At 56.3% G+C, this 20,700-nt stretch overlaps 1 protein-coding gene across 2 annotated transcripts; it reads left to right on the top strand.

Moving 5' to 3' along the window:
* The first annotated feature begins 1,864 nt into the window (after positions 1-1,864).
* On the top strand, positions 1,865-20,205 carry Pear1 (platelet endothelial aggregation receptor 1). Of its 2 annotated transcripts, none has more exons than XM_036191286.1 (23): positions 1,865-2,045; positions 9,660-9,824; positions 10,439-10,543; positions 10,849-10,949; positions 11,553-11,645; positions 11,802-12,045; positions 12,594-12,714; positions 12,917-13,053; positions 13,138-13,350; positions 13,608-13,782; positions 13,866-13,986; positions 14,733-14,896; positions 14,988-15,090; positions 15,178-15,324; positions 15,484-15,609; positions 17,031-17,159; positions 17,266-17,394; positions 17,530-17,742; positions 17,906-17,994; positions 18,140-18,230; positions 18,379-18,447; positions 18,536-18,781; positions 19,233-20,205. In XM_036191286.1, exons 2-23 carry the CDS (start codon positions 9,724-9,726, stop codon positions 19,382-19,384), a joined length of 3,069 nt encoding a protein of 1,022 aa, XP_036047179.1. In that variant the 5' UTR covers positions 1,865-2,045; positions 9,660-9,723; the 3' UTR covers positions 19,385-20,205. The 2 variants fall into 2 exon arrangements, with proteins under 2 accessions (XP_036047179.1, XP_036047178.1); XM_036191285.1 differs by having other exon boundaries at positions 18,107-18,230.
* The last annotated feature ends 495 nt before the right edge of the window (positions 20,206-20,700 follow it).

Here is a 20,700-nt window from a genome sequence, read left to right as displayed (position 1 = left end):
TTTGTTTAATGATGCAAGGATGTGTGTTTAATTATGACAAGATGTGTTGCATCTGTTTCACCTTGCCTGCCTAAGGCACCTGATTGGTCTAGTAAAGAGCTAAATGGGCAGCCGGGCAGTGGTGGCGCACGCCTTTAATCCCATCACTCAGGAGGCAGAGGCAGGCAGATCTCAGTGAGTTCGAGGCCAGCCTGGTCTCCAAAGTGATTTCCAGGATACCCAGGACTGTTACACAGACAAACTGTCTCGAAAAACAAAACCAAAACAAAAAGCTGAATGGCCAATAGTGAGGCAGGAGAAAGGACAGGTGGGGCTGGCGGGCAGAGAGAATAAATAGGAGGAGAAATCTAGGCTCGAGAGGGAAGAACAAGAGAAGGAAGAAAGAACAAGAGATATGCCAGGGGCCAGAAGCCATGTAGCCATCAGTCAGCCAGACAGAGAGAGCAAGAAAGTTAGAAAAGGGAATCAAACAAACAAAGCCCTGAGGCAAAACCTAGACGAAGGGAAACAGGTTAAATTATAAGAGCTAGCAAGAAAAGAGCTAACCTAAGGCCAAACATTCAAAACTAATGATAAGTCTCTGTGTCATGATTTGGGAGCTGGTTGGTGCCCCCCCCAAAAGAAGCCTGGTACAGACATAAGTGAGTACATACTGTATGATTACATTTACACAGACATTCTAGAAAAAAATATACAGTGACAGAAAACAAATCAAAATTTTCATGAGCTTGGGTTAGGGGTGAGAATGGAATCCGGGTCATTATTGCAGAATGGAGTAGGTAAACTAGGGGGGGGGGGTGGTCATTTAAAGTATTATATGTATGTTGTAAGCAGGAGGGGATTGTACTATGGGATCCCTGTGGGCTCAGAGAACGTTTGAGATTCTCACCTTCCGCCACGTGGGTCCCTGGAATCAAACTCAGGTCATCAGGTTTGGTGGCAAGTGCCTTTACCAACGGAGCCTTCTCACTATCCCCAGAGACGGACTTTTTTTTTTTTTTAAATTTTGAGATAGGGTTTCTCTGTGTAACAGCCCTACCTGTCTTGGAACTTGCTTTGTAGACCTGGTTAGCCTCAAACTCACAAAGATCCACCTGCCTCTGTGCCCCACCACACCCAGCCAGAGATGGACATTTAAAACCATGTTCTTATTGGGATGGTAGTGACACTGACGAGCACATTTGTCCAAACCAATGAAACGCCAGGCTAAGTGGAATAAGCTAGACGTGGAGGGACAAAGACTGAGCTGGGGCATCATCGTCAGACTTCACGATGGTTAGCAGGGCCAGGGGATGTAGACTGAGTTTCAGTTTGGGATGAGAGAACAGCTCTGGAAATTGATAGTACCAAAGGTTGCACACACGTGAAGTGCTTAATGTCACTGAACTGTTTGCTTAACATTTGTTGAAAGGATAAACCTTGTATTTTGCCACAATAAAATTTTAGAACACTACTTATCAAACCAAGTGGGCTTATTTTTTTTATTATATATCAGTCATGCCTAAATAAAGGTGTCCTTGCTGCTGAGAATTCAACCCCGGACCTGCAGCATGAGCCACACCCACAGTCCCAAGTTGTCTTTACCTTAAACCCTGACTAGGGTAGGTCGCTGAGTGCTTCGGAGCAATCCGATGGACAGCGGCTCAGAGCTTGCCTTGGCCTCTGGGTATCGCAGCATCCTGCTTCAACCCATGCAAAGATCGCCATGACCTGACCGGACAGGCGGGGGAGCCCGTCCGCTGAGGGCCGCCAGAGGGCGCCGCCGGGCAGGAAAGAGGGGCGTCGGGCGGACAGCGACGCCGGGAGCGGGCGCTGATCGTAGGGCTGTCAGGTTGGGCGGCTCTCGCCGTCCACTTCGCAGACAGGCGTGCGGAGGCCTGACCCCACCCGGCCCGGCTCCGGCCTCCCTGCGCGGACTTCCTGCCTGGGCGCGGGCGGAGGCCCACCCCCTTCCTGCCCGTGCCGCGGGCTCTGTCGGCTAGCGGGACCCGTCGGTGCACGCGCCGCGCCGAGCTCCGAGCTCCGAACTCCGAGCTCCGAGGCAGGTGAGTGACCGGCCCAGCCCTGGGCTCTGGAGCCTGAGACTGCTGGCATGGAACCCAGCATAGCGCTGAGTGTGCAAAGAGGAGATGGGGGTGGAGGGAGTGCGAGCCGTCTAAGTGGAAAGATAATGGGGGAGAGAGCGGAGCGAAAGATCTGCGTAGAGAGGGCTAAGTAAAAAGAGAGAGAGGAGAGAGAGAGAGAGAGAGAGAGAGAGAGAGAGAGAGAGAGACAGAGAGACAGACAGAGAGACAGACAGAGAGACAGACAGAGACAGAGACCCACCTAAGTGGAAAGAAGAGCTACTGTGGTTGTGAGGATTAGGACCCCGGGGCCAGCCTGGGAGAGTGTTCTCTTAGCCCAGGGGAAGGCAGCCTGGAAGGCTCATCTCCTGGATTCCAGTGTGCAGGTTGCTGGAACCTTGGTGGTGCTGAAGCCCTGAAAAGGAATATCCTAAACCTCGTCTTCCCTCCATCCCTCAATTTCCTCTTTCTGGAGGGGCTAACAAAACACTGTGCCTGTTTCCTTCTGTGGCTGAGGGAAAGCATGTCTCCTGGAAAACGACTCTGTTCAGTGTTGGTAGATTTGCAAGTCCCTTCCCACTGTAGGAGAGGGGTCAGCCGTGGGCACCCATAGCCTCTGAAGGCTGTCTGCCTGGATGATGTGGGCCCATTGCCAGGCCCTGGAGCCTAGGAGCCCAAGCTCCAGCAAGGCCTCTCTCTTCTCATCCCTCTTTCCAGCCTCTAGCCATGAACCCGTGACTCCCTGTTTTGGAGCTCAGGGACTGTGACCCTAGTCCCAAGAGATGGGAACAGCATGTGCTGGCTGAGACTCCCAGGCTCAGCCAGGCCTCGGCTCCAGGCAGGGCCGGATAAGGGGTCAGTTCTCGACCCCTGCCTATGCTAGGCCTAGAGGGATGGAGGCTGTTCTCCAAACCCAAGTAGTATAACTCGTAGTATAACTGCCTGCGTGTGGATGGGTGAGGTGGGTGTGGACAGGCCCCCCACCCTCCCAGTCTGCCCCTTGCTGCTCTCCAACAGAGGACCTCTTCCAAAGCCTGCCACCTCCCCGCTTGCCTTTTTCTTCCCAGAGCGGGGTGAAGAGGCAGGGTTGGCTTTTGCTTCTCCACTCCACACCAATGTGCCCTATCAGACTTTCCCAGAAGAGGAAACCCTCCCCAGGCACCCCGCTCCACCAGCGGGAGACCTAGCGGAAGAAAGATGGGTAGGGTAAGGGGCTCTATGAGTCTTCTCTGAAGAAGCTCCCTGTGGCCTGTCTCCAGCTTGGTGCAGGTGGTGACTCCTGGTACCTGCTCTGTGGGGGAAGCTAGCGGAAAGGCAGGAGGAGACGGGGTAGACAGACATAAACACAGACACAGGCCAAACCAGACACACAGACAGTGAGACAAGCCCCAGGGGGAGATCTGTGGATGTAGGAGAGAGGCTGAGAACGAAGATCACAGGCTGAGGAGAAGCCATGGAGATGGAAGGAAGGGTAAACAAGGTGTGCTGGCCCGGTCCAGCCCCCTGCTGTGCCCTGGTGGCTTGTGTGATGAAGGGCAAATTACCCTCTGAAATAGGAGGCATGTTAAGAGGAGGAAAAGGTTAGTCTCCACTGCCTTTCCCCAGGGTCATAACTAGTGTTGCACACAGCCTGAGAAGCATCCTGGAAGCGGGATCCTGCGTGTGGGCATCTTCCTGTGGCTGCTCCCACCCACAGAGGGGCATCTGGGACTCAGTCCCTGTGTTTGGAAGACTCTGTGGCGGATGGGGACCCCTCTCTAGTCCATATTCCTATATGCTAGGTGACTCAGAGCCTTGTATTTCTGTACCCTCATCCCACTCATCACCTGGGAACTTGGATGCCAGTCCTGATGAGTTCCTGACCCAGGCCGATATGGCAGAGGCGGAGCCATCTCTCACCCTGTGGTGTTAATCTTTGGGCATCTGCTTTTTCTCTTCCTGGTCACACTGCACCGTGTCTGGGGCTCTGGGAGGCCTGTGGGGAGCTGAGGGGAGGCCACAGCCTCTCTGGTAGGCCTCAGAAGGAAAGTTGCAGTGCTTTGTACTCAGTTTGGGGTGTCCAGGTGCTGGTGTTAGGCACCCAGGTGTGTGGGAGAAGGGCCCTGTCCAAGTCAACTCTGACACAGTGGCAGACAGCCGTGGATAAGCATTATGGGCAGGCTCGGGTACAGCTCACTGGTGTAGCATTTACCTAACATGCTCAAAGACCAGGGTTCTACTCCCAGTACCACCAAGCAAGCCCAGACCAGTGAGAGTCCACTGTGGCCCTGGGCTGAGTTTGGAGGAAACATCGGTCCATGCCAATGTTGGAGTGTGTTGTACAGGGGGAGGGGAGACAGAGCAGGCTGGCAGATGTAGCTGCCACAGAGGGCTGTCCCTCAGTCCCTCCCGGGTTCTGTCAGTCCCTAGAGTGGTCTGGGTTAGCTCTACCTGCTCCCAGAGGAGGGACACAGGTGCTGACCTGGGCTGGGTCATCTCCCTGTGTCAGGGGGAGCGTCCCATTGGAGCCAGGAGCTATAAGCAGACTCGTGGAGAACAGCCAGAACTCCGTTGGGCCATGGGAGCCATGCCCGTTCAGTCTACAGGGCAGGGAGGGGAGGGCAGGCTTGAGTACTGAGGCACTTCTTGGCGGAAGCTGCTCTTGGAGGCTGGGGGCAACTGGACATCTGAGGAGGCTTGAGCAGAGACGGCTGCGGCATGGCGAGAGATGTGTGGAGCTGTTGACTTCAGTGGCTGTCCCAAGGCTAGATGCCTGCCTGGTACAGCTGGCCTTGCCTGTCATCGAGAGCCACAGACGGTGGTAGGAGGGGGCAGTGGGCAGGACTGCCCTCTGTGCTTTGCTTTGGTTTCTTTGTTTTGGACTCCAGCTCACTCTGCCTGTAGCCCAGGCTGACCTGGAATAAATTACCCTCCTGTCTCAACCTCCGGAGTGTTGGGATTATAGGTAAAAGCCATCTTGCCCTGCCGGAATTAGAATTTCTGGAGGTAATCTCTGCGTGGTGGCAAGGAAGGCTGGCCAGTGGGGAAGCTGCTCCCCAGGCTTGTCCCAGTCTGGTGGCCAGCCAGCCAGCCCTTGGGTAACTCATTTTAGGAAGGGCCTCCACGCCTCCTCTGGTGAAAAGAGCAGCCTCTCTCTCCAGGTGGTAGTCAGGGCTGGGGTGGGGACTGGTTCTGATTGTGAGTCAGATTCCCTGCTGGTTCTCTGTTTCCTGATGAGTAAACAAGGCTCTTGGTAGACCCTCTAGCCTCGTTTCCTGAGCCAGCAGCCGGCCAGCCGCTCACCCCTGCCCCGCTCCTGCTGCCCCGGCCTCCAGTCTGCCTCTCTCAGGCTTCCTGTTCCTCCATCCGGCAGACATGCCTGGCGTGCCGGAGCCTGGCTTGGCTGGATGGTAGGTGGGGCCCTGTGTTGGAGTGTGCTTTGGGAGACCATGGTGTGAAGTGCAGTCAATGCTGGCAGAGTTCTCTTTTGGGGGAGAACGTGGAGGTCTGGGCTGGGGTCTCACTCCTGGTTGGGGAGGACTACATCGACGTGTCTCGGTGGCAAAGACAGCTCAGGAAAGGGCAGAGAGAGACAGGGACTCAAATGCCCACCTCAGCACCAAGCTAAGCTGTAGGGCAGCGTGGGTGTCCCTTTGTCAGGCTCTCTTGGGGAGGCAAACGACATTGTGCGGGGAACATACCACTCAACCGTCCGCGGCGACAACCTTGACAGAAAAAGGAGAATGGGAGACTCGCTGACCAGGCGAGCAATGGAAGGAAAGGAAAACCAGGAACATGCCAGGCTTAAACAGTCCGTTATTAGGGAGGCTGGTGTGTGGATGGCGGCTCAGAGGGCCCAAGGGACTCAACCAAAGTTAGCTTGTGAAAGAGGCAGAACTAGAGTCTCTGGACTACAAAATGGGGGAGTATCAGAGTTGGGGTTGGTACTGCAGGTGAGGGAGGGCAGAAAATCCAGGGATCCTGCCCTGTTACTGCCTCGAAGATGCACCTGGCAGGCAGCCCGTCATTCTGGGGGATCAGGTTCTGGCCTCCTCCCACCCCCTACTTCCTCTCTCCCTGTCAGCATTTTCAACCCTGTTTATTCCCGGATCATCGTGGGGGTTCTTGAAGAAGAAAAAACAACAATAATAACCTAGTTTTTCCTGGAATGAATGCCAGGGGAACTCAGGGGTCCTGTGGATGTTGGGTACAACTTCTGTGGATGGAGCGGTGCCTGTTACAGATTGGCCCCAAGTGTGCCACCCCAGTTATTCTTTACAGTAACCTTGTGGCAGGGTATGCTACCATTCTCCGGGACTGGGATAAAAAGGGCCAGAGTGCAAGGTTATCCCATGCTACACCAGTCCTCAGAGGGTGAGGGAGCTGGGAGAGGCCGGCAGGAGTTCCCGCGTCATCTTCTGCCATTCCCCTTTGCCCTTTTCTGGTTAAGGACCCTCTTCTCTCATCTTCCAGCTCCCAGAGGCCCTAGACTCACTTCCTCCTCCCAGAGGCTGGGGTGCAGGGAGGGTAGAGGGGCTCTTGGATAGGGAACAGGCCAGGGCCCTGTGGGACTTGGAGGCTGAGAGGCAGGAATGTAGCTTGCAGCCTTGCAGGCAGGAAATGGAGCTGAGCCTGGCCAAGAGCCCAGCAATTTGCATGTGGAGGTGGGAGAGAAAAGTTGTTCGTTTTGACTGCCTTCAGAGAAGTTCCCACGCCTCTGATCATGTTCTAGTGGCCGCCTCCCCTCCCCTCCTCTCCCCTCCCCTTGTCCAGTCCTTGGCCAGCTCCCCACTCCTATAACTGGGGCTGTAAAGATATCAAGCCCCTGGGTTTCCTAATCCCCGTCCAGAAATAAAACTATTGGGAGGCCTCTGCTGCTGCTGGAGTTCAGATCCCTCTTCTGACACCATTGGCTGTGGCTCTGGGGCAGACTCCTCTATTTACTGAGAACGCTTCTTCCTCTGTGGACTGGAGAGCAGCACTTTCCAGGAGGGCTGATGGAGAAGTGGCCTATGGGAGTCTCTCCATGCCTGCCTGACCCATCTCAGGACAGTACAGGGCCACATTCTGACTGGTTGTGAGGGGAAGCCCTTGGTCAAAACAGAAGCTTCCTGGGAGGTGGAGGCTGAGCCGAAGGGGCCTGAGAGGGGTCTCCTGGGGCAGGGAGCCGGGGACGAAGGAATAAGCACCTTGATGGGTGTATAGTCATAGAGGCTGGGTGCTCCTGGGACTGGAGAGTAGCTGGAGGCCTGTGGGACAGGCATCAGCTGCACTAGCTCCCCTCTCCCCGGGGGGAAGCCAGCTTTGGAGGCTTTGGGGTCCTCATAAGGCCTGTGTTTATTTCTCAGGCTGGGAATGGTCAGGATTTCTGCTTTCTGCTAGGACCCTCTCCCCCCATCTCCCCTCCCTATTGTCCACTCACTGGTCTCTGCTGACTTCACCTTGGCTTCTCGCCCTGGACAGCAGAGCAGCCGAAACCTCCTCCACAATGCAGCCCACCCTGAAGGCCTCTGGGAAGAGGGAAGGTATAGCCCTTCTTCAGCCAACTAGCCACCTAGCCGAGTTCCAGTTAGTCATCTCCTGTAACACTGTACCCCCTGTTCTGTGCAGCGCCATCCTGAGCCCCCAGCTGAACTGAAGGGGGAGATGGGGCAACACTTGATACTTGTAGCTGGGGGTAAGGGCAGAAGAACCTGGGAGGACTTTATGTAGCCCCAGCCCAACCTTCTTACACCTTATTCAATCTTCCCGCTACTCTAGGGACAGACAGACAGGGCAGTGCACTGGCTCCCATGGGCCCCTTCGTAGGTGAGACTGCATCCTGACTAGAGCCCAAGATTCTGGAAGAATGGAGTGTGGAACAGACTCAGAGTAGGGGCAGAGATGTGGAGAGCTCTGGGCTCTGCCCATGGCCTTGGCTGTGGAACACCCTCGGGGGGTGAGGAAGGGTAGCTTGGACCAGGTCCAGCCAACCCTGTTGGTGGGCAGTGCACAGGGCAAGGTCGGAGGAGACAGTTTGGGAACCTTGACAGAAGGAACTGACTTTGTAGGGTGGGGACTTACTTGTTTGGTGCTACAGCCACTGGATCAGGTTGTGAGTAGCAGTGGGTACCTCTGATTATGCTGTGGCTCCCTGGGCACGGGGCTTAGCATTGTTCCCTTGGCCCCCATCCCCCGAGGCCACAATGCCAGCCCAGTAGCCAAGCCAGCCAAATGGGAGGGAGCCCTTCATACCTGTCAGGGTGGTAGGGGAGGGTGGAGCCAGCTGGGTTTCCTCTTTTAAGGATTTAGACCCTGAGCACTGGGATGCCCAGGACATCATCTGGCTTCCCAGGCCCGTGCTGGCATCACTGGTGAGTTACTTGGTTGACTGAGACATGGCTAGAGGTGCAGCTGGGCCCCAGGGGATGTAGCGTCTCTGGAAGCCCATGGAAGGAGCTGAGAGTTCGCCTCGGGCAGCAGTAGCCTGGAGCAGAGGATGATGGGGAAATTCAACTGTTAGGGGGTTAAAGCTGGGGGTGGGCCACAGTAGGGAATTGGGTTCAGTAAGGGAGCCTATGTTAATCTGAGAAGAAGGTGCCCTGGCTGAGCTGAGAGAATCATGATCTGAAGAATATGTGGGTGGGGTGGGGGGCCAGGGATGGGGCTGCAACAACATTCCAGAGATACTCGGGGGTGTAAGGGGCCAGTAACTGCGACCTCTCTTCTCCGGAAGAAAAATCACAAGCAGATGTGGGTATCTCTGGAGAGTAGAGCAGGGAGCCTGGGCAATAGCTGTCAGCTTTTCCTCAGCCTGGGCGGTCAGAGAAGAACCCATCCCATCCGGGGTCCTGACTCTTCCCACCCTCGGGGTGAGGCCTAGGTGTGGAGATGAGGAGGAGCCGGGTTGTTGAGCTGTCAGAGAAAGATGGAAATTGTTCCTTGGAGCATACCAGTGGCTGTGTGGTCACCCAGCTGCAGCCCCACGGCCATCCCCCATGGCAAGAACCCCCTGACAATACTTTATTAGCGTGGTGTTGGCTCCCGCTTGCCCACATACAGTGATGGAAACTTGTAGTCAGTGGCATTGGATATTGAACTGTCCTGGCTATTTGAAGGTTCTCTTGGACTGAGCCCAAGTTGGCTTCCCTTAGAACCTCCTTCATTGGTCCCAGTTTTATGCCATGGCAGTTCACACCGTGGCAGTTCACACCGTGGCAGCTCACACCGTGGCACACCTTTCAGTGTCCTTAGTATTTATTTGCTAGGCCAGGGGGTGGTCAAGTGGTGCGAGGCATTGAAATGTAGTGAATGGTACTAGGAGGCTCTAAAGGAGATGAGCATGGTGCCAGCCAGTGTGTGTGTGTGTGTGTGTGTGTATGTAGGTGGTGGGGTGGTGGTGGGTGGAGCTGCCAGGGAGCAGACAGAAAAGCAAGGTGGTACAGAGTTCTGGGAATAATGAGAGCTGGAGTCAGAATGTTCAAACTGAGCCAAGATCTGGAGCCACAGAAGTGCACTAGGATCAATCACTGTTCTGGGGACCTGGGGGAGCTGGAGCCCTGCCCTGTGGACCAGACCACCACGGAGGGAGGCTGTGGGCTGGTCTCTTCAGCATGCCTACTGCTTGCCTCTCTGCAGATGCGTCCTTTCGGCTGCTGGCTGCGCTGTTCAGTCGCTGTGTGCCCCGCTGTGGGTGTCTGCAATGCCGCCTCTTCTGCGGCCCCTCCTTCTCCTGGCCCTCGGCCTGGGTCTGGCCAGAACGCTCAGCTCCAACGACCCCAATGTCTGCACCTTTTGGGAAAGGTGAGGAGGGCCCCACGCTGGATGCTTGTCCCGGAAGAGTGGCTGGCTCCTCCTGGGCATCTGTTTCTGGTTTCTTTGTGCCCCTCCATGGCCTTTGACCTTTCCCACTTCTGCCCTTTCTCTGTACTGTCTCTAACCCTGATTTTTATTTACCTGTCCTTGTCCCTGGATCCCTGTGGGAGGGAGCCATGTAGTGTAGTCCAAGCAGAGGGGCTGGCTGGGGTGGGGGTGAGGGTGGGGGGAAGGTAGGGACGGGACTGGGAAACAGGGCCCAGGGTTAGCCAAAAGTGCTTCAGTCCACTGCTGGGTCAAGACTGAGCAGTCAAGTTCAAGCTTCCCACATCAGGAGGTGTGTAAGCGTGTGCGTGCGTGCGTGCGTGCGTGTGTGTAGGTGGCTTTGGCCCTTGGGATGAGAAACAGTTATGGTAAGAGGAGCCCCAGAACATTCCAGTTCTAGAAGGAGCCCCTAGACAAGATGGGTGTGGAGTAGGCTGGGGAAGCCCAGATCCTGGGGTTCTGATTTTCTGCATGGTGAGGCCTGGCCTTGGCTCTGGGCTACACCCTGCCCACGCAGGCCAGGACTCTCCTTGGGCCTGACTGTTCCCATCCCACAGCTTCACCACCACCACGAAGGAGTCCCACTTACGCCCCTTCAGCCTGCTGCCAGCCGAGTCCTGTGACAGGCCCTGGGAGGACCCCCACAGCTGTCCTCGGCCCACGTGAGTGCTTTGTCCTGCTATGAACCAGTAGCTGGTTGAGCCCTGACCCCTCTCAGAACCTTTGGTGCTCAGAGGACACTCTGACCTCAAGGCATTCACCTGTCCATAGTGGGCACCCAGGTGGCCCGTGAAGGTGTGTCTGGTTCATTGTACATGTGTGTGGCTGATGTGGGGCAGAGAAGGAATCCTTGCCCTCTGAACCCTCTAGTGCCTCATGGAGGTGTGATGGGGGTGGGGCTAGAGGTGGGGTAGCCAGGGCCTCAGCGAACAGCACTGATGGCCAGCCACCTCCTGGGCCACTGCAGGGTTGTCTACCGGACTGTGTACCGTCAGGTGGTTAAGACGGACTCCCGCCCACGTCTGCAGTGCTGTGGGGGTTACTATGAGAGCAGCGGGGCCTGTGTCCGTAAGTCTTGAGTTGGGTCAGGGTGGGAACGGAATGGGAGGGCCCCATCCGTTGGAATTTTTCCCTGCCCTAGTTAGGGGTATGGTGGGTGGGGTGCTACTGTCTGCTCCTTTAGATCGCCCCTTTGGCCAGGAGCTGTAGCTGGGGTTGGGGTAACAGGGCTGGAAGAGGGGCTGGGAATGGAGGCCGGACCTGCTTCGCTATTGTCCAGTCTCTTGTGCCCTAGCATCTTGTGAGCCTATCTGAGGATGGGCCCCTGCTATCCTCGGACTCTTCTTCATTCAGCTCTGTCACCAGGCTCTGCAGGCCAGCTTCCTAGCCTGACTTAGCCCTCACCTCAGCCCCTACCCTTTCTGACCATATCTCTATCAAACTAGCACTTGAGAATCCCCACCCCCACCCCATTTCCCAACAAGATGTTTAGACATGTTCACAGAAAGGGGTCAGGGAGCCTGGGGTCGCTCCCCAAGTCTTCATCTCAGACAGAGCTGGGGCTTGGGGACCTGCAGGTCCCTGGCATGGGAGGAAATGGCTCTGGCTTCATAGCTCAAAGGTGGGAGGGTGGGACGGAGGCATCTTCTCATTCATCCCATCTCTGGCCAGCACTCTGTGCCCAGGAGTGTGTCCATGGTCGTTGTGTGGCTCCTAATCGGTGCCAGTGTGCACCAGGCTGGCGGGGTGAGGACTGTTCCAGCGGTGAGTTGTTAGTGATTTGGATGGCTTTTTATTGGAGTCCGTTGCCGTAGGCTGCCCTTTCTGGAGATGGGGTAGAGGATATGGGTGTGTGGGCGGTAAGACTGGGTCTAACTGGAAGCTAAGTGCTTGGTGACTCCCTTTCATTCTGTTCCACAGAGTGTGCCCCAGGAGTGTGGGGGCCGAGGTGTGACAAGCTCTGCCACTGTGGCAACAGCAGTTCCTGTGACCCCAAGAGTGGGGAGTGCTTTTGCCCCGCTGGCCTGCAGCCCCCTAACTGCTTCCAGCCCTGCCCTCCTGGCCACTATGGTCCTGCCTGCCAGTTTGGTTGTCATTGCTATGGGGCATCCTGTGACCCCCAGAATGGAGCCTGCTTCTGTCCCCCTGGGAGAACAGGACCCAGGTGTGTGACGAGGCCATAGACACTGGACCATACATGAGGAAACAATGGAGTTGAGAGACCAAGATCTTCTTAGTCTGGCTCTGCTGGGTCCCAGCCAAGCAGCCTCAAGCAGCCGACAGCTCCTCGTGAACTGTTCCCTAGAACAATCGCCATAATCACAGCGTGAGAAAGTGGTGTGTGTGTGTGTGTGTGTGTGTGTGTGTGTGTGTGTGTGAGAGAGAGAGAGAGAGAGAGAGAGAGAGAGAGAGAGAGAGAGAGAGCTTGAATTGAGGACTTACACAGAACTTCTGGCAAGGCCACATGCAGAGAGGGTTGGGGTATTGAGCTCTCCAGGTTAGAAAACCTGTAGTACGGCAGATGTGAAGAGGGGACCATCTGAACAGGCAGAGGAGGGGCCCACTTGCTCTCACCACCTGCTGATGTCAGGGTGTCCTAGCCATCTACCTGCCCCAGAGGCTCCTGCTGTGCAGGTAGCCAGCCTTGGGGAGAAAAGAGGGCCAGCTGAAGGTTCTTCCTGATGACACTCTGACTTCACCCCTGTTCCACAGCTGTAATGTGCCCTGTTCACAGGGCACTGCTGGCTTCTTCTGCCCCAGAACCTATCCTTGCCAAAACGGAGGTGTCTTCCAGGTCCCCCAAGGCTCCTGCAGCTGCCCTCCAGGCTGGATGGTATGAAGGGGTGGGGGCTGTGTGCCTGGGGTTGGGATTCCCAAGAGAATTCCGAGGGTGGCTCTGGACCGGGCTGTGGGCCAGTGGTTTCATGAGTGGGCTCTCAGGACCCCAGCGAGGTTGGAGGGCTTTGAGTATATGGGGGTGTCCAACGGCCTGTGGCCATGAGAAGGGGATTAAGTGACTTTTCTCCCACCCACAGGGTGTCATCTGTTCCCTGCCCTGCCCGGAGGGTTTCTATGGACCCAACTGTACTCAGGAATGTCTCTGCCACAACGGTGGTCTCTGTGACCGGTTCACTGGGCAGTGCCACTGCGCTCCTGGCTATATCGGGGATCGGTGAGCTTGTGGCTCTAGGGAGCTGGGGTGGACCAGGAGGAGGTGGAGCCCAGTTTATACAGCCGTGCTTAACCCGGTACCCAGGTGCCATGAAGAGTGCCCCGTGGGCCGCTTCGGGCAAGACTGTGCTGAGACCTGCGACTGCGCCCCTGGTGCCCGTTGTTTTCCTGCCAATGGCGCGTGTCTGTGTGAACATGGCTTCACAGGCGACCGCTGCACTGAACGCCTCTGTCCAGACGGCCTCTACGGTCTCAGCTGCCAGGAGCCCTGCACCTGCGATCTAGAACATAGTCTCAGGTGGGCTGTGGGAAACACGGTCAAGGGAGTCAGAGAAACAGAAAGCACCAGAGGAGAGTTAAGGGCGGCACCGATGTCACAGAAGGATCGAGGAGGGGGCTCTAGGGACGGGGCGGAAGCGGCTTGGCCCTTGCTCCTTGCCCAGCCTGGCTCTCCGGAGGCTCTCACGGAGCCCCTTGGCTCCCTACTCGGGCTCTGCAGAGGAAGGGACCTCTGCCATACGGCTCAGACGCTCGTGTCCCCTCCTGCGCCCACAGCTGCCACCCTATGCACGGCGAGTGCGCCTGCCAGCCGGGCTGGGCGGGCCTGCACTGCAACGAGAGCTGCCCACAGGACACGCACGGGCCGGGCTGCCAGGAGCACTGCCTGTGTCTGCACGGTGGCGTCTGCCTTGCCGACAGCGGCCTCTGCCGGTGCGCACCCGGCTACACGGTGAGGCTGTGCCCCGCCCCGGGGAAAGGAGGAGCGGGGTGGAGCCTGGACCGGCCCTCACTCGTGCGCCCTCTTGCTTTCAGGGACCTCACTGCGCTAACCTCTGTCCACCCGACACTTTCGGGATCAACTGCTCCTCCCGCTGCTCCTGCGAAAATGCCATCGCCTGCTCCCCCATCGACGGCACGTGCGTTTGCAAGGAAGGTAATGGACTAGGGTCTTTGGGAGAGCACCAAGGCAAAACTTACTGGAAGTGGGCCTGCGGGAACGGATCCGGGCTAGTTCCTGCCAGAACACTTCTTTGTCCCCTCTTCTCCTCTCTTTCTTGCCCCCCTTCTCCCTTTCCCGTCCTGCTCCCCCCCCCCCCCACCCCCCGAGGCGAGGTCCCACTATGTAGCCCAGGATAGACTCAGAGTCCAAGCACCCATCCTGCCTCAGCCTCTGGAGTGCTGGGATCACAGGCAGGAGCCCAAACGCCCTAGTCATTTTGCTTTTCTCTAGCTGCAAACGCCATACTTGTCCTTCAAAGGTGTAGACCAAAAGAAACCTCTATGATGAACATTCCCACCCTCAGGTCCAGAGCAATGTCCCAGGACTGTACCAGTGAGCTCTCCCAAGGGCTGTCCCTGGGGCATGTTGGCAGCCCTTAAGCCGAATTCAGATCCCGTGGTCTAGACTCAACCAAGCATGGAGTCTTCAGCCCCCATTTCTCCCTGTCATCCCACAGATGGCCTGTGGGGTTCACTATGAACTTGGGTTTGTTGTCAGCCTCCTGTATTGTGTAGGAGAGACAGAGGAGGCCCAGGTGGGGTGGAAGGGAGGAGGCCCAGGTCGGGTGGAAGTCATAGAAGGCTCAGGCAATTGTTTGTTCATGTGCTTTTCTCATGCCCAGCTCACAGCATGAAGCTGGCACAACCCTTACCCAGGGTATACCTGCTTGCCTTCTCTAGGTTGGCAGCGTGGTAACTGCTCTGTGCCCTGTCCCCCTGGCACCTGGGGCTTCAGTTGCAATGCCAGTTGCCAGTGTGCCCACGAGGGAGCCTGCAGTCCCCAATCTGGAGCCTGTACTTGCACCCCTGGGTGGCATGGAGCTCACTGCCAGCTTCCCTGCCCGGTGAGTGATCACAGCCCACCTGCCTGGGGGAGGGGAGGGCACAGCACCCCTCAACTGACTAGCCTACTCTCCCCTCCTTGTACTCTCCAAGAAGGGGCAGTTTGGTGAAGGTTGCGCCAGTGTCTGTGACTGTGACCACTCTGACGGCTGTGACCCAGTTCATGGACACTGCCGATGTCAGGCTGGCTGGATGGGTGAGCATTCTGGGTGTCTAGGTCTCAGGTCTGCTATGGAGTTGGGAGTGTACGCCACAGGAGATGACCCTTAGTTGTCTCCTACAGGCTCACGCTGCCACCTGCCTTGCCCCGAGGGCTTTTGGGGAGCCAACTGCAGCCATACTTGCACCTGCAAAAATGGGGGTACTTGTGTACCCGAGAACGGGAACTGTGTGTGCGCACCAGGGTTCCGAGGCCCATCTTGCCAGAGGCGTGAGTACTCCACTTCCTCCTTGGGTTCAGATGCAGGAGCCCCACTCCACCCCTTGGGTTCTGCCTCTGCCTCCCATCTCCAGGATCGTTAGTCCAGGGGGAGGTGGGGAGGGAGACCCCGGTCAAGGCCCCCCAGTCACCATGCCTCCCTTTCCCCAGCCTGCCAGCCTGGTCGCTACGGCAAACGCTGCGTGCCCTGTAAGTGCAACAACCATTCCTCCTGCCACCCTTCGGACGGGACCTGCTACTGTCTGGCAGGCTGGACAGGCCCCGACTGCTCTGAATGTGCGTAGCAGCTTGTGTGGGAGAGCAGGTGTGCCTGCTGCTTGGGTGGCTGAGCCCTGCAACCTCAGTGTCCTGGCTCTGGGCAGAAGGCCCCCTGCCCCAACTCGACTTACTTGGTTATCTGTACAATAGGAAAACTCCTGCCATCACCTTCATGCTGGGAACTGGTTTTAGTGGAAGATGCAACAGTGAACATGTCAGAGGGAAAAATTTTCTGCCTTTCCAGAACCTGGGAAGAGCAGGGTATTTATGGAACAGCAAATCCCCAAAACTTTCCTCTTGGACATATTCTTATTTTCTCTTCCTTTAAAAAAAAAAAAAAAAAAAAAAAATATATATATATATATATATATATATATATATGTATGTGTATATATACATATATATACACATACATATATATATATACATACACACACACACACACACACACACACACACACACACACACATATATAACTATTTAGCCGGGGTGGCGGTGGTGGCGCACGCCTTTAATCCCAGCACTCGGGAGGCAGAGGCAGGTGGATTTCTGTGAGTTGGAGGCCAGCCTGGGCTACAGAGTGAGTTCCAGGACAGGCGCAAAGCTACACAGGGAAACCCTGTCTCGAAAAACCAAAACCCAAAAACAAGAACGAGAGAAAACTATTAATTTTATTCTTTGCTATATGTCTTGACCAAATCCCACTTCCCCTCACACCCCCTAATATGTCTTTCTCCTACCAAATGTCCATTCCTTTTCTGTAACCCACTGAGTCCAGTTTGTTGGCCTGTGTGGGTGTGGGGCTATTGACTGGAACATGGGTCTCCTTCCCCCAGCAGCCATGACTGTTTTCTATCTGTTTCACATTATTTTGATTGTGTGTGTCATCTCCCACATAACTGTACGATGACAAAGGAGCAGCTAGTCTAGGCAGCAGAAGCATGTTGAAGGGAGAAGAGACCTCACTTCTGCAGTCAGGGCGTAAAGGAAGTGCTCTGGGGCAGTGCTTTGTGGTTGGTTGTTTTCTGCATAGAGTTCAGTAGTGTCTACTCGGAGGTTATTTGCTAGGATCACACACACAGATAACGTATTAGGCTGTAATCCCAGTACCCAGGTAGGAGACAGATATTTGAAAAGAGAAAATAAACAAGCCCCATGCTGAGACCCCCAGGGGCTGTTGGGAAATTTCTGGCTCCTCAGCACTGGGTACATTATTTTGAAATGGCTGTTAGGGAGTCGAGAGCAGATGTCAAGTGGGTGGGTCAGGGTGGGTCAAGATGGCTGGCAATGAACATCTGAGTCATCAGAGTGTAGATACCCCTCAGAGCCTTGGTGTCCCCAAGAAAAGGCCAAGCTGAAGACTTCAGAGGTACTGAGGGCTGAGAGTTCATGCAGCAGGGTGGGCCCGCCCTGCCTGACAGCCCCTTGTCTCTTGTAGCGTGTCCCCCAGGCCGCTGGGGACTCAAATGCTCCCAAGCCTGCCAGTGTCGTCATGGCGGAACCTGCCACCCCCAGGATGGGAGCTGTGCCTGCACCCCAGGCTGGACTGGACCCTACTGCTTGGAAGGTACCGATGGAGAGCTAAGTCCCTGAATACACCATCGCCCTTATCCAAGAGGAGGCTGCGGTTTGCTGGCCCTGTGACCCCTACTTGCCTCCTTGGCTCTATCCAGGCTGCCCGCCAGGAATGTTTGGCGTCAACTGCTCCCAGCTGTGTCCGTGTGGTCCTGGAGAGAGGTGCCACCCAGAGACTGGGGCCTGTGTCTGTCCCCCAGGACACAGTGGTGCACCCTGCAAGATAGGTGAGTTCTTGGACTGGTTGACCCTCCAAGGTTCTGTGACCCAGGGCCCCCGTACCATCTCTGTCTTCCTTAAAGTGCACCCACGTTCACTAGCAGAACTAAGGTGCCAATCTCAGTGCCCACTTTATCTCACAGGGAGCCAGGAGTCCTCCACCGTAATGCCCACCTCTCCTGTGACCCATAGCTCACTGGGTGCAGTGATTGGCATTGCAGTACTGGGCACCCTTGTGGTGGCCCTGGTAGCGCTGTTCATTGGCTACCGCCATTGGCAAAAGGGCAAAGGGCGCGAGCACTTGGCAGTGGCTTACAGCTCTGGGCGGCTGGATGGCTCCGATTACGTCATGCCAGGTGCGTGGGGGGCGGGGCTGAGATGGGCGGTGGGGTGTTGCCCACGCTTCCCGCAGGGGATGTGTGTGGGGTGGAAGCGTGGGCGGAGTCAGGGAGGCCAAACTGCTGTGGTCCTGGCCTCCGCCTGTCTCTGAGCTACTTGGTACCCGTGTCTGTCCCGCAGATGTCCCCCCGAACTATAGTCACTACTACTCCAACCCTAGCTACCACACTCTGTCCCAGTGCTCTCCCAACCCCCCGCCCCCTAACAAGGTCAGTGCACTGACGGGGTGTGCCCTGCGTGTGGGTGGGGGCAGCTCGTTTCTCAGGAAAAGCCTCCACCCTGCCTGTGCCCTCCCCTCCCTGAGGCATGGTCCCCCATCAGGGTCCAGGCGGTCAGCTCTTTGTCGGCTCCCAGGCACCTGAGCGGCCAGGCAGAGCCCATGGGCGTGATAACCATGCTACTCTGCCCGCTGACTGGAAGCACAGACGAGAGCCCCATGACAGAGGTGGGTGCTTGGAGGCAGGGGCTGAGGAGGTGAACGCCGGCAGCCTCCCCTGCTGGGTCGCCTTGATGGGGTTGGGATGGGGGAAGAGCCTAGTTCCAGAAGAGGCCTGAGAAGGGACCAGAGGTCTGTCCTCTCTGCCTTTCCTCAGGCTCCAGCCACCTGGACCGAAGCCATAGTTGTAGTCACAGGAATGGCCCAGGACCATTCTGTCATAAAGGTATGAGGAGAGAGACAGGGAGGGGAAGGGAAGCTGGGTCAGGGAGCCAGTGCCTCCAAGGAGCCTGATTTCCTTCCTTGACCCTCAGGTCCCACCTCTGAAGAGGGGCTGGGGGCAAGCGTTATGTCCCTGAGCACCGAGAACCCCTATGCTACCATCAGAGATCTGCCGGGCCTGCCTGGGGATCCTCGAGAAAGCAGCTATGTGGAGATGAAGGGCCCTCCATCAGTGTCTCCTCCCAGGCAGCCTTTTCATCTCCGGGACAGCCAGCGGCACCAACGGCAGCCACAGAGAGACAGTGGCACCTATGAGCAGCCCAGCCCCTTGAGCCATAGTGAGCCCTCTCCCCTCCCCCCAGCAGGGGCTGCAGGGCCCTGGCACGTGGGAAGTCGGAAAGGAGAAAGGCAGGGGAGAGAAGGAAACAGTGGCATGATATGGCAAGGGCAAGGCCTTTGGGTGGTTTGGTTTCCAACCAGGCATGACACTGGGGGAGTTGCCCTGCTTCTTCAGGTCTTTTCCTCTCCTGAAGGTTGAGCATTTGAGACGGTGCTTGCATAGCACCAGAGGGGTAGAATTAGCATCCAGAAAAGTGGAGACCAAGCTGTGGGACAGTATCCTCACATCCTTTGAGGTGGACAGGTGGGGGTGGCTGGGAAGCGGAGGGCATTGCTCAGAGCCATCCATGCAGGTGCTTGGCCCAGCCAGCCCACGTGCGTTGCCATTCACTTCTCTGTGGGTAGAAAGAGCCTGGAGGAGTCACCTCATGCTGTCCTCTCTGTCTTCAGATCAAGAGTCTGTGGGCTCTATGCCCCCTCTTCCTCCAGGCCTGCCTCCTGGCCACTATGACTCACCCAAGAACAGCCACATCCCTGGACACTATGACTTGCCTCCGGTACGGCATCCTCCATCACCTCCACCTCGGCGCCAGGACCGCTGAGGAGTCAGCATGGTATGGGATAGTGCCCGTAGACCCTGCCGGGAGCAGGGACTGGACCAGCAGGCCGTGAACAAGCACATTTGATGAAGTGAACGGAGAGACGCTTCCACCAAGGGAGACACCAGTTGACAAACTGTCCAACTCCTTTTCTCCAGCTCACTGTTCGAGTCCCCGAGGCTCTGTGGACATAGTTGCTGGGCTGAATGTTGTTGTATATAAGTCTGGTTTTAGATGGATTCTAAAAGTATGTGTTGGGTACTTATATACTTTTCTGTGTATATACCCAGGCGGGGCTGTGTGTGTGTGTCTAGTTGGCTTCAGAGGGTGCCAGGCACAGGTTCTGCCTTGCACACTTCCCAGGCAGCCAGCCTCCAAGCTTAACCAGCTCCAACAGCAGGCCCGTACTACCTGCCACCCTTCACTTGGTAATCCTCCATGTTTCTGCTCAGAGGGTTGCTCCCTGCCTGTGTGCCATCCTCCTGGTACTCCTTGGGCTACACACAGTCAAGTTTCCCAGGCCTCAGTGGCCCTGCAGTCTACCTCTTCTGTCCAGTTCTCCTCTTTTCTGGAGAGAAGGTTATCTGCCATCCTTCTTCCTCCCCCAGGGACTGGCACATCTGAGTTCAGCCTTCCTGGGTTACCTGTTGACTCCTGCTTGTCCTTCATGAACCCCACAGAGTCCCTACCCCACCCCACGGCTCTTCTTTTGTAGCTACTGTTTCTTCTCCGCGCACCTGCAGAAGGCAGGGGTGGTGCCAGGCAGGACTCGGATTTGTTTTATTGGTTTGTTTTTGAGACATTGTCTCACTACGTAGCCCACTTTGTAGATCAGGCTGGTCTTGAACTCAGAGATCTGCCTGCCTCTGTCTCCTAAGTGCTGGGTTAAAAGGCGTGGGCCACACTTACTGCTAGCTCAGGCTGCACTCTGATGTGAGCTCCGTGGTCCTAGATTAGCCTCTGCCTCCCCCTAGCAGGGAGATGGACCACAAGCCCCCCCGGATGCAGGACTCCGTATTTATCCTCACTGTTGGTTTCCTTTGGCACATGGCAGTCAATAAATGTTCCTTTCAAAGCTGAGTGGCTGAGTGATGGTACCAATGATAACTGTGGTAAATACTAGTTCCTGCATTCCCAGTGCCCCTCAGAGCCTAGTCTGGAGATCTCAGAAGTAGCTTCTCCGCAGGAAGCAGCACATCAGTGCTTGAATTCAGTGCTGGGGGTCCATGAAGCCGCACTGAATGAGTTGCCAGGCTAGAGAAAGCAAAACAACTCACAGGGTCCAGGATAGCAAAATGCTAAGTAGGGGAGCTCCTAGA

This window comes from Onychomys torridus, chromosome 6 (genome assembly GCF_903995425.1).
Source record: "Onychomys torridus chromosome 6, mOncTor1.1, whole genome shotgun sequence".
NCBI lineage: Eukaryota > Metazoa > Chordata > Mammalia > Rodentia > Cricetidae > Onychomys > Onychomys torridus.
The sequence above is the reverse complement of the archived record's forward strand: the minus strand, read 5'-3'. Positions and strand labels throughout refer to the sequence as shown.